A 12,865-nucleotide genomic window follows, 5' to 3' on the forward strand; every position below is an offset into this window, starting at 1 on the left:
ATGCCACGACACCTGCTGTTACACCGTTTCTACTTTTGGTGATGAAACTCAGGGTGGTGGGATATTGTTGGCTTGGCCATGACTTGTTACCAGCACTGGAATATTGTCATTTATAGCAGGAGGCCTCTGCGGACTAGTGGGGCATTCACGTTCCAGCCCTTCGCCTTTCTTCGAGTGTTTGTGCGTCTCTGCCAATCTCCCAGATGTATCCCTGAGACTAATTTTCAGCTGCCGCCGTGTCCAAGACGTTGGATAATGCGCTAACTAATATGATTTACTCATGTCCTATTTTGGTGAAAATAATTTGTAGCGCCTCTTGGGCTGGATATAGTAACATTTTTGAGTAACTACTTTCTAACATGAATCAGAAGCAACCCTTGATTTAAAATAACCTACTTTTCAAATCCAAGGCTGTTTTGCGAAGATTGGCTTGCTTGTCAAGTTTTCCACTGAATGTCTTAACGCAGCACTTGCTCCTCTGTCGGGCGGCAAGTGTCGCTGTGTAATATCAGCCCCTCTTGTGTTCTCGCCTCTCCTGTTACTGGCCGGGCTGGTTACATATCTGCCAAATGCAGGTGGGGGGTGGGGTGCAACATTTTCAGCCAAAAAATCGAAAAAGAGAAGGATGGAAACCAAGAGAAGAGAGGTAGGCCGGCTGCAGATCCAGGTCCTGTCTGCCTATGAAGGAATCGCTGATGGAGATGGCCGAGAAAGGCAAACCGGCTTTTTTGTTGTTGTTGCTTTTATTTATTATTTATTTGAAAGGCAAAGTTACAAAGAGAGAGTGCGAGGTCTTCTCACCACTAGTTCACTCCCCATGTGCCTGCAATGGCCACGGCTGTGCTGGTCCAAAGCTAGGAGCCAGGAGCTTCTTCCTGGTTTCCCTCATGGGTAGGGGCCCATGCACTTGGGTCAGCCTCTGTGGCTTTTTGCAGGCACATTAACAGGGAGCTGGCTCAGAAATGGAGCAGTCAAGACTAGAACCAGCATGTGTGTGGGATGCTGACACTGCATACTGTGGTTTGTCACGCTATGCCACAGCACCAGCACCTGCATGCTGAGATTACGAACACTCAGAGGCCTCCAAAAAGTGCCCGAGAACTTGCTCAGTTTTGGGAGACATACGCTACAGAAGTTTGTGAAATTTTGAGCAGGGTAGTACATGTTCCTCATCTCTAAGCTGGGCCAATGTACTGTATAAACATTGGCAGTTTATGTATCTGAGGGTGTGGAGATCCAGGATACCCATCAAGGTATTCACATGGACTGACCCTGCACCCTGAAGCATGGAGCCCTTGCACAACAGAACAGACCCTAGGGTTTTTAAGGTGCACTTTCCGCAGTCACGTGTGGCTGGGCAGTGTCCACCTGCCAGGGTGAGGAGGGTTTGGGACTGGCGAGGCAGGCCAGGGGAGTGTGGCTGAGTTTGCGCCACCGGCTTCATGAGTGTCTGTGTTCTCTTGCAGCACATCAGGTCCACCTCTCTGGCCAGGCAGCACCTTCTTCAAGAGAAATGGAGCCCTTCTACAAGGTAGGTCGCCGGGAGCGCCTCTTCCTCACTCTGATTCCTCTGTGCCCTGTGACAGCCAGAAGCGTCCTGTCCTGTGTCCTATGTCAGGGTGGCAGCTCTCAGAGGGGTGTGAGTGTGTGGGTTGAGTGGCTTCGTCCATTTCTTTCTGCTTATTCAAGCCTCTTGCTTTGTTGCTGTGATTGGCACATCTGAAACCGGGCGTCGTAGGATGTCCTACGCGGGTGGTCTGTGTGGTCACTAAGAATCTGGCTTGCTTTGGTGGAATCAGATTCATGGGGCAGTTGGGTGCAGCAGTTCATCTACGGGGCTCATAAAAACAAGCCTCTTTATAGATCTCAACTGCATGGGCCGCCGGCGATGGTGAGGGGGTGGTTCTGAAAGTGCGTCTGTTGCTTGCTGCCCTGTGACATCCGCAGGTGCCAGCAGTTTGCCTTTGGTTTGTCTTCAGTGTGAAGTATGGTTCCCCTCCCTTGGCTCCCGCCAGTGTCACATGCCAATGGACCCCTTTCCTGGCTCCCAACCCATCTGCAGCCATGTGCTAGGTCCCAGATGCACAAGGAATACAAACTGTCATTTCTCTGTTCTTTGACTAAGCAGTGTCATTGGAAGTTACCAGAATTTTCAAAAAAGGATAAATGGTTAATACTAGCAAAAGGTCACATTTTGGATACTTTTAGAAATTACAGTCTAGTTGGTGATGTGTTGGAGACTTGCTGCATGGGTAAGCTGACTCCCAAGAATCTTGATGTTTTCTGCCACCTTTCTGAATTTTCCAAGAGTTTGGGTTGGCATAGCTGGCCAGAAACAGATAGATTTGCTTTCAAGCAGGAGTATAGAATGGTCTTGGGCTGATGGTACGTGACCGGGACCTTTTGGGTGGGTTATAGCGGATGCCTCTTGCCCCAGAGGCCCACACTGAAGGCCAGCCCTGGGTGTGAAGTGGTAGTGCGGATATGATAAAGGATAGAACCCCCTTCAATTCCATAGTAGCTCCAATAGGCCTGAGAGAGGCCGTCATCTTTTTTTTTTTTTTAAGATTTATTTATTTTTATTGGAAAGTCGGATATTCAGAAAGAAGAGACAGAAAGATCTTCCGTCTGCTGATTCATGCCAAGTGGCTGCAACAGCCGGAGCTGTGCTAATCCAAAGCCAGGAGCCAGGAGCCTTCTCTGGGTCTCCCACGTAGGTGCAGGGTCCCAAGGCTTTGTGTCGTACTTGACTGCTTTCCAAAGCCACACGCAGGGAGCTGGATGGGAAGTGGGGCTGCTGGGGTCTGAACTGTACCCATAAGGGATCCTGGTGCATACGAGGTGAGGATTTTAGCCACTAGACCACCTCACAGGCCCAGGCCGTCACCTTTTTGTTGTTTTATAGCCCATGGCATTGCATGCTGTCCTTTTAAATAACCCGTGATACTGAGAATGAAGAGATTCTTAGCATATTTGCTTGGTACAAGTAAAAAGGCAGGTAGATTTGGCTAATCATAATTTTAATACATAGAGGTGACTCTCTCCACTCTCAAAAATTAATATGTAATTTTTAAAAGTCCATTCTAGTTCTCCCTTTAGATCATGTTAAGTGGAAACTGATTACCGGTTGCCTTTGCGTTTCTTTTATGTGAATTTCAGAGTCCGTGCATCTTTGTGTCTCGGTGAGAGCCACTGCCGTGCTGGGGAAAGCACTCCTTTCAGAGCCTTCTGCGAGCAGACTTTTGCTTTGCGCCTTTTCTTACGGGGTTTTTGACTCATTCAGTTTCATGTTAGGCAAGATTTGCTCTTCGTATGTCAGTTTTTTTGTTTCTTCCTGTGGGACAAAAACATGTGGGAAATACTGATAAAGTTTGTGAAGCTGAGTGGCTTTAGTGCATTCTCTTCCTGGTGGAGTCCAAAAGTCCCCAGATGGTTCCGGGCACTGAGAGTTAGATTAACATAGATTTGAGGTGTTATTGGACTCCATACCCAGTTAATACAATCTGTTCAATTCTTATACCTTTGAAAATCAGAAGAGTCTTGGTGAGGGCTTGAGCAGAGACTTGCTTGTTTGGTTAGGTTTCCTTGTTAGTGCTACTTGTAGAGTCCTTGAGACGTTCATGTTGTGATAGTGGCTTCGGTTTTTGTTTTTTAACTTTTTGAGTGTCCTTCCCAATTGATTCTTCAGTGGGTGAGCAGAAGTTTCAACAATAAAGCTGTGAGCATGTGTAGAAGGGGGAATTGTGAGGATCACATGGAAGAAAATACACCTGAGTACATGAACTTTCTCGTCTTGATACTTGACAACATGTATATCTGTTCTTTCCTTAAAGCAGGTGGGAGAAAATTTTGCTAGGTAATCAGACCGGGAAAGAATTCTGTTAACAATTTCCAACCACAGGAATCAGAGTTGAGGCCAAGCAGGACCAGCGTGCCCATCGTCAAAGAACACTCACTCCTAGAAACGGGAGGAAGTGCTGCTTGGTTATGAGAGGTGACCCAGGAGCCTCTTAAGAATGTCAGGGGCCCGGGCACCAGCCTACAGAAGCCAGCTTTACCAGGGGGCTGCAGGCTGGGTAACCCATAGGACTGGCCCCGCTGGGCTGCACAGGGGCTGGAGGAGACCTGCTGAGGAATAGGCCGTGAGTCTATGGCAGGTAGTGTCACATTGTGTAGAGGAGAGGGACTTTTTCTTGGGAGGATGGGAGCAGAGAAGTTCTTACCTTGAGTTGAATCCCTGTAAGGTGGGGGCCGTCCTAAGAGAAAATAATGGGACGTTGAAGCTAAAGTGACGGAATAATTGTAAGAGGAACCGGCTGATGTCATACGTTGGTGGTTGGGCTTATGAGCTGTTAAGTGGAAAAGTGGTACATGTTTTGTTTTGTTTTTTTCCTAGCCTAAAACCAGTTGCTGGAATTAACTGCAAGTGGTCAAAGTCTCTTCCTGGGGTGGGTGCGGTGCCTTTATTTGGATTTTGGATCACGGGGAAGAGGAACCACTCTTGGTTTTGAGGCTAATAGGGTAAGATTTGGTTTGAATTACACCAGGCTCAGGTACTTAACATAATTGGTCGTTTCATCCATTCGCAGTATTTATTTCGAATGCTGTTTAGACTGCTAGAGGCGATTTTCATATTTTAGCAGTTTCAGCAGCCAGGAGGACACTTCGGTTCTGAACAACAGACCCAGGCTGAGCTTCAGCAGGGATCAAACCCATGTTTGTGGAGAGGAGGGAGAAGGGACCCAGTATAGCCCCCCATATAGAAGCCAGAGTGACCAGGGCAAAGGTGATTCGGGGTGTACCTCCTACTGCCTGCCTTGGTGTTGCGGTCTCTCTGGCTTTGACATACACTTTTATGAGTTAAGTAGCCTCTCATTTTCAAGAAAGTCATCTTCCAGTTTTCCTTTTTCCAAGCTCTCCCTCTTTCCCTCCCCCACCTGCCATTCACCAATCAAGCTTGAGCTAGGGGAAAAAAATTCCAAGAGGTATCCGCAGTGCACAGAACAGAATTGCACAGCTACTGGTCTCGGAACAAATGGAGGGAAAGGAACCTAGCTCTTTGGCTGTCAGACGTGTGCTGCTCTGACGTGCGCACACATAGATGTGTGCATCCTTTGTGAAATGTGTGTGACAGCTGCAGTGGCCAGATGGCTTGCTTTGTTTGGGCCATGCCATTTTTCTAGGTGCCTGGTGGACCTTAGGAAAAATAATCTATTTAAATCTATTTAAATGTCTTTCTGTAAACTTCATCTAGGCTCTAGGCCAAACTCTGCCCCTTGGTAAACTTTGTGACTTTGGACAAGCCACCCGCCATCCATAGGGCTTCATTTTCTTTACCTGTAAATCTGGAAGTTGGGCATTGGAGGCCCAGGAGGAGGGTAGCAATGGTTCCATAGCTTTTGAATGACTCATCTAGATAGTTTAAGGCAGCTTGTAAAAGAATTTTTATTCTGTTTGGAAGAGAGACACAGAGAGATCATCTGTGTACTGGCTCATTCCCTCAATGCCTACAACAGCCAGCACCAGACCAGGCCAAAGTCTGGAGTCCACAGCTCAACCTACACCTCCGCTGGGGGTATCCGGGACCCCACACCTGAGTCGTCATGACCTGTTGCTTCCCAGGGTATATGTACATGGTTAGGAAGATGGAACTGGAAGCAGAGCCAGACAAACCAAGACAGCTCCTGCACAGCGTGCAGATGCCCCGGATGTAGATCTGCACTCCTGTGCCATAGGTTCCCTATTGAGTACCGGTTCTGCTCTGTTCCAGCAGCTTCTTTGCGCTTTGGCCAGAATGGATTCTGAGGCTTTGAGCTGACCCAATGGAGGATGGGTGTTACCTTCAGCCATCAGGGTCTGCTGTCCATCCAAGGAGAGAGCAGGCGGGCTGCGGGTTCCCATCCTTGAACTGGGGCGGCACCCAAAGACCTCTTGGATCTGAGAGAGGTGACCATCATGGATTCCAACAACTCGGAGCAAACCCTGCTTAGCTTCTTGGGAGTTTCCTTAACCTCTCTTGGGAATAATGATGATGCTGTGCCCTGGGAGAATGTTCCATAATGGATTCTCAGTCATGATCAGCTCTTGTACTGTTGTTCAGGATGGTGAGTCTTGGACAGTTGGACCAAAATCCTCCAGCTAGGTAAAGCTTCAGCTTTACCTATCTCATACAACTTGGGGATGGTTGGATCTGTTGGTTGATATGTAAATCTGAAAGACAATTTGTACCTGTCTGCATCTTAGAACCCTTGATGCCTGGTAACCTTCCCTGAGAGGTGGCCTGGCTCCCAAAGGTGTACCAAGGCATGCCCCTTGTTCTAAATGTATAAAGACACTGCAGGTGCACATTTGGCTGTGTGGGAAGGCCCGGGATTCAGGAGCACATCAGCCTGGGGTGGAGTCTCTCCTTGTCTGATACCAACTGCTTAACCCTGGGCATCACGTTCTTGTTTTCGATTGATTTGAAGAAGAGGGAAAGATCTTTTCGTCCACTGGTTCACAGCTCCACCCCTACATTCTTCTGACAACTCCAGCGGGAGCAAGCTGAAACCAAGACCCCAGAATTTTATCCTGGTCTCTTATATGGTTGGCAGGAACTCAACTGCCTGGCCCATCGTCTGGTGGCACACTAGCATGATACTGGATCAGAAGTGGAATAGCTGGGAGACGTGGGATATTGCTGTCCCAAGCAGCAGCTTGACCTAGTGCACCTCAGGGCCCAGGCTGGGACTCCATTTTGAGTGTCCATGTAGTCAAATAACCAGATATGGTCTCTGTGAAGAAGAAAATGAGGACTGTGAACATGAAAACACCCAATTCATGACCTCCCCCACCCCTTGCCATCACTGGAATAGAAACTAAGCTTTTCAGCCATTGGCTGTTTCATGCCTAAGATTTCTGACATTAATCCTGGTAGATGGACTCCAAAACTCTGCAAAGGAGCATTCTCCTTCACTCCTTTCTGCAGGACCTTGAACTCCACACTGCCTTTCTGACAGGAGCAGCCTGCTGGAGCTGCATGCTCACATCTGGCCCTGGTGCTAGGCTGGGTGAGGGCCCTGGCTCCCAGGTTTGATTGGATTTGCCTGGACCTTTGCCCCGACTCCTCCTCCTCTTTCCCATTTGGTGGAAGCTGCAGCCTGGGGCTCTTGGCTTCTTTCTTCTCAGCTGCTCCACAGGCGGCCTCTTTTGTTCCCTTTGCAAAGGAGGGCAGCCACCTAATGTGCAGAGCTCCCGCTCTTGCCTCCAGCCACAGCCATTTAAAAATTTTCTTAGTATTAACAGAAAAGGGGGAAAAGCATAAACAACCTTTGGATTCGCACAGCACTATGTCCTAATTGCCTTGTGTCCTCCTTGGGTCGGTTGGCAGAAGAGTTTAGGGAGGGCCTCTTTCTGCTTGGCACCCTCAGTCTTATTGTTCTGCCCTGGGTTGTGGAGATATGAATGTGACTACAGTCACCAGGTCACTCTGGGTGTGCTTGCATTCCCACATAGTTTTAAAGCAGTGCTGCTCAGCGCTTCTCATCTCTTAGATTTTATGTGCTCATTGAGAATTTTGTATGATTTTTGTCTTAGCTGCCCTTAAGTCAGCTGTAAAATACCAGGAAAACTTTTTTGGTTTTTTTTTTCCGTTTTGTATACAAATTTGAAAGACTAAGTGACTGAGAGATCTACCAACTGGCTCACTCCCCAGATACCCGCAACAGATTAAGCTGGGCCAGGCATTAATGCCAGAGGACCTCAGTTCTGATGTCCCACACAGGTGGCAGGGACCCAACCACTTAAGCTGTCACCTTCTGGTGATGTGGTAGTAAGAAGCCAGATCAGAAGTGGAGGTGGGATTGGATCCTAGGCGTGGTTTCTGAGCATCTCAAGAGATGGCTTAACCCACCACCCTGAAAAAAATGAAAATTTCAAAGAAGCTTTTGGCCATTTTCTTACTGCCTGTTGAGACTCCAAATTGACCTAAATGCCAGTTATGCCAACTTTCCCAATGACTACAACCTGGTGTGGCATCTGAGACAACATCAAGCAAAAATTCTATGTCGTGTCCAAGTGGGGTTTATTTCAGCTGTTGTCTACACCACTGTCTGTAGTCACTGTTAAATCCTAACCCGACGAGGGTATAACATTGAGACGGTGTCTATGTTGAGATCTTTCTCCAGGCTGAATTTGCCTGTTGGGGGCTGGAAACTGGAAGTAGATTTTGGGGGGAGGGCAGGAAGTTGGAAAGGAAGTTTGGGAAGTAAATCCAGAAAATTACCACCAAAGTTTGGCTTCTAGGACATTTTTCAGAGGAAAAATGATGTACTCTTTCTAGTACAAAAAGAGGAAAACAGCCCAGAGAACTGGACTTACAGTAGAAAGAGGACTGACGGCTCACCCGAGTAGCAGCAGGCACTTCGTTAGAACTTGCGGAAGAATCTCAGAGTTTCATAAACAGGGAAGGCGCAGCAGTATCTTGGTGAAGGAATTTGTGACAAGTTACAGCAGCAAGTTCCAGGAATGTCTTAGCCCCATGCCACACACAGGGGAGACCCAAAGGGAGTTCTGAGCTCCCAGCTTGGGACTGGCACAGCCCAGGCTGGTATAGCCATTGGAGATGTAAACCAGTGAATGGAATTCTATCTGTGTGCCCCTCTCTCTGTCACTCTGCCTTTGAAATGAAGAAATTTTCTTCAGTGTTTTAAGTCCCCTTTTCTAACTTTGTCCCCCTCCACCCCATCCAACCCCCAAATCTCCTGCTTTTATTATCGAAATAATAGATGTTTGGTATAAAGTGACAACAATATGAAGGTAAGAAATGAGTATTACTCATAACTTCACCCATCTAGATGTTGTGTCTGCTCTAAGTGTGTCTCTGCTCAGTGATGTTTCCTGCAGTCCCTGTGTTGTGCAAGCATCCTGCTGCCTACTGCCAGCGGAGTTTGCCTGCCCCCCCGACGGAGACCCCATAGCTGTTAGGCAGCCACTCCTCCCAAATGGAGTCACACACTAGGTGATCTAGTGTATCTTCCTGTGTCTGAGCTGGCCATCAGCATTTCTGACTTCCCTTTTGTAAATGAAAAAATAAGATCTGAAAGTCGTGGTCCTGCTCAGAGTCCAGGCCAGAGCTTAGACCACACCCATCTTCGGTTCCAAATGACAGAAACGTTTCTAAATCAAGTTTTCCACTTCCAATGTTCAGAGTTCCAAAGTGAAGACCTAGGGGAGGGAAGAATCCCTTTAGAATGCTTAAAACTAATTTACAAGGATGAGACAAAAGGATGGAAATGAAAAACTTGCATGGTTTGCTTCATTTGAGTGAGGTCCTTCATTTTCCGTCCTGTCCCCACCCTTGATTTAAATAGGTCACCCTAGGATTCTTAAAGGTTAGAGAGAGAAAGAGAGACATCCTAAGGTGGCTCACTCAAAGACTACTACAATGAAAGGAATCAACCCTCCCTTCAGAAAATTAGTATTTTGTGTTAGCTCGTGCCCTTTTTTTTTGACAGGTGTAGATGATTTTTGTCACTTATAATTCATCAATAGCAGTATTTCCTTATAGTTTAATTTTTGAGCACTTAAGGATTTTTATATTCTTTTAAAATTGTATTATAAAATAGGAAAACAGATCATCAGATATAAAAATTAAGCAACCTTAAGTCAGATTGTACGGGAGTGCTTGTGTTTAAGCTACTACTGGAAAAATCGTTCCCCTGGAAAAGTTCTTTTTAACCATACTTGGATGGAAATTGAGAAATATTTTTATACAACTGCCAAGAAACTTGATGAAGAATTTCTTTTTTTTTTTTTTTAAAGAATATATTCTCAGCGAGCTGTTTGTGTTATAGTTTCAGAAACCAACTTGAAAGCACTCACCTGTGGCCTGTGAGGTCAAGTTTGGGTGCTTGTTTGGTTCCCTTGACGACCAGAAGGCATGGCTGAGTTTCTGAGTAGTACCTGCTGCTGTGCATGTGACTGGGCGTGTGGCTGTGGTTGTGTGTGTGAGTGACTGTATGTGCGTTCATGCACACGTATGCGCAAGTGTGTGAGTGACTGGCAGGCACACTCAGCCTTGGGTCACAGCATTAATCCCCGCGGCCACCCCTGCTTCTCAGTCTCTGGCATTCCCATCCACGCTGGTAACAGGCAGGTGTAAAGTGAATGATCTCAACTTTCAAACCTGGAGCATTGAGCCTATTCCTTGTCTGGATGACAAACTGCTGCCTAGCCAAACAGTTTCGTAAAACTTTTTTGAGTTTCTGTAAAATGCGAAGAAAAAATAAAACTAGCCTTATCATTACAGTTAGGTGGATTGTTGGTGTTCTAGGTAACATTCTAGGTCCAGCGTGGTAGCCTAGTGGCTAAAGTCCTCGCCTTGTGTGCGCAGGAATGCTGTATGCGCACCAGTTCATGTTCTGGCAGCTCTGCTTCCCATCCAGCGTGTGGCCTAGGAAAGCAGTCAAGGATGGTCCAAAGCCTTGGGACCCTGCACTTGGGGAGTGAATCGGCAGACAGAAGGTCTTTCTCTCTCTTATTTTCAATGAAAAATAAATACTTAAACAAACCTCCCCTCTAGGTAGCATCTTAGGCTTTTTGTAGCCGCTCTGGGAGTAGGTACCATTGCCCCGAAATCCCTCCATGAGAGGCAGCATGATGCGGGGAGAAAAGTAGGGACCCTGTAGTTTGGTTCAAAGGCCAACCTCTGCTCTCCACCCACAGCCCTGTGACCTTGAGTGTCTGTTTGAGCCCTTCTTTGCTAACCAGTCTAGCAGAGACTAACGTACAGCCCATGGGATTCTGTAAGAACTGAAAGATAACATGTTGTTGAGAGACTTGCTCTGGCTCTGGTGGTTATTGGGCGTTCGGTAAATGGACTGTTACAGCATTTTTGTGAAGTATGCTGCCATTCCCCTCCATCCCAAACAGCATGTGAAACAGCCATAGCCTTGAAAAACCTTTCCCTGGTTCAACGAAGTTACACTTTGAGGAATATGTAAGGTGGTTTTTCGGCTCTGAAGTTTCCTGGCATGTTAAGAATACTTGTGGGATACCCCTGGGAAGAAGAGAGCTCTTTCCTTACTAGCTCTGCTCTCTGATTCTTTGAGTGACTAAGATGTTGCCGGAGATGTGATGGTAGAAGCAGGTTCCTGGGGATGGGTGGGAATTGCTTGTGATCTGTCTTCTTGTTTCGTTCCCTTCGTCTCCCCGGTTGGGCCAGAATATGATTAGACTGAGGCATTTGCAAAGATTAGTATCAGAGACCAGAGAGAGGAGAGCGACAGAGACCACCTCGCTTGCTGGGAGTGACAGGAACTTTTGAAATCCCTGAAGGAATCCTGTTAAGCCTGTTCCCTACTTGGTGGGCACTGCTGCACCCGTTGCTCCTCACGCCCTTTCTCAGGCTGTGTTGACCACATGTGAATTCCATCTCTGCATTTTGCCATGGTTTGGAAATGAAGCGACTTTGTCACTTTTCAGTTTTGCAACCTGTTGGCAGGTGGCCTGTGAGCCATGTCAGGCCAAGTCAGGGCTTCTTTTCCTCGTACTTTGTCCCCCTCCCCTGCTTCCGTGATGCATTCCCATTGGGAGGTGCCAGCTTCCTAGAGGAACTCCCTGGCCTTTCTGATTTGTTGCATGATTGAAGACCTGGCAGCCACATGGAGAAGCAGAGAGCAGGGGCCACTCTGCACCTGCCTCAGTTAGATTCTGACCTCTGCCTGTCAGTGAAGCCAATTTGAATTAAATCTTTCTTATATACAACCTGGAAGACACTGGCAGCTTGACTCAATACAGTGTTCTGGGCTGTGGCATTTTAGCCTCTCTCTTGTCCGCGGAGGCCCACTCAGGGGTTTAAGGTGAGCTTGGAGAGCTTTCTAGAAATGATAACTGGTCTTAAGCATCGTGGTGATAATGAAATCTAAATTCATCCTCCGTGTCAGAGCCTTGACCCATCATGCATTTCCTTCTCCACGTGGATGATGTTGTGTTCCTGATCTCAGAAACGAAGACGCGGAAGCTCACGATCCAGTGTTCGCGCAAGCCAAGCAGTGTGTGTGTGCGTGTGCAGGTGCACCTGTGTGAGTGTGGCCATGTGGTGCTAACGAGGCGTTATCACATTCAGGGTTGAAGCCAGGCCCCTCAAGTGCCAAATTCAGGTGTGCACCATGGAAGCTGTTTTAGGGCAGCTGCGTGTTCCTCCAAAGGCCCTCTCTAGAGAGCTCTGTCCACCCCTGTGCAGCCCACTAGTATTCTGGGTGTGATGGTTTTTTGAGATGGAACACATTTTCCCTTTTAGCATCTTATCTTCCTCTCACATTTTGTATTCATTGTGAACAATTTTGAGTCTCATTAGAAGTGTCTTAATTTTAAAAATTAAGTTGGGAACTAGCAAGTGAGGTTGAAGAGGCTACATTTTTGGTTCTACATTGGATTTTCATTACTCAATTACTCTTCAAATTATACTGATTTAAGATGTGATGATGATTATTTTTTTTTTCCCCTGAGTAAAATTGGGTGATGAAAGAAATGCAGAGGCTGCTGGCCTGGGGTAACAGTACGAGGTGCTGTCCTGCTGTCATCCACCCGGGCACGCCTGTCGAGACGACGACCTCCTCCCTTCTGGATCTGTCACAAGGGCCCCTCTTCCTCACCCTGTCCGTGTCTGGGTTGTCACAAGGGCCCCTCTTCCTCACCCTGTCCGTGTAGCTGCTTGTTTGAGAGAGTAAAAACTGGCTCATGGAAAAAGCAGTTGAAAGATCAACTCACCGGTGGGAATTTAGCCTGTTGATGAAGTGCCTTAATCCTTACTGCAGTTCCTGGGTTTTATACCCCGGCTTGGCTCCTGAGTGAAGCTGCCTACTGATGCACTCGCTGGGAGGCC

General features: G+C 47.3%; 1 protein-coding gene across 7 annotated transcripts in view; it reads left to right on the top strand.

Annotated features, from left to right (window-relative positions):
- Positions 1-12,865, top strand: part of FOXN3 (forkhead box N3) — a 341,535-nt gene that overhangs the window by 247,433 nt on the left and 81,237 nt on the right. For all 7 annotated transcript variants that reach the window (XM_058655362.1, XM_058655368.1, XM_058655369.1 and 4 more), the window contains one exon: positions 1,467-1,531. In XM_058655362.1, coding sequence (XP_058511345.1) covers positions 1,467-1,531 — 65 coding nt within the window. The remainder of the gene's footprint in view (positions 1-1,466; positions 1,532-12,865) is intronic.

The sequence above is a fragment of the Ochotona princeps genome, chromosome 26 (assembly GCF_030435755.1).
Source record: "Ochotona princeps isolate mOchPri1 chromosome 26, mOchPri1.hap1, whole genome shotgun sequence".
In the NCBI taxonomy this organism is placed as follows: domain Eukaryota; kingdom Metazoa; phylum Chordata; class Mammalia; order Lagomorpha; family Ochotonidae; genus Ochotona; species Ochotona princeps.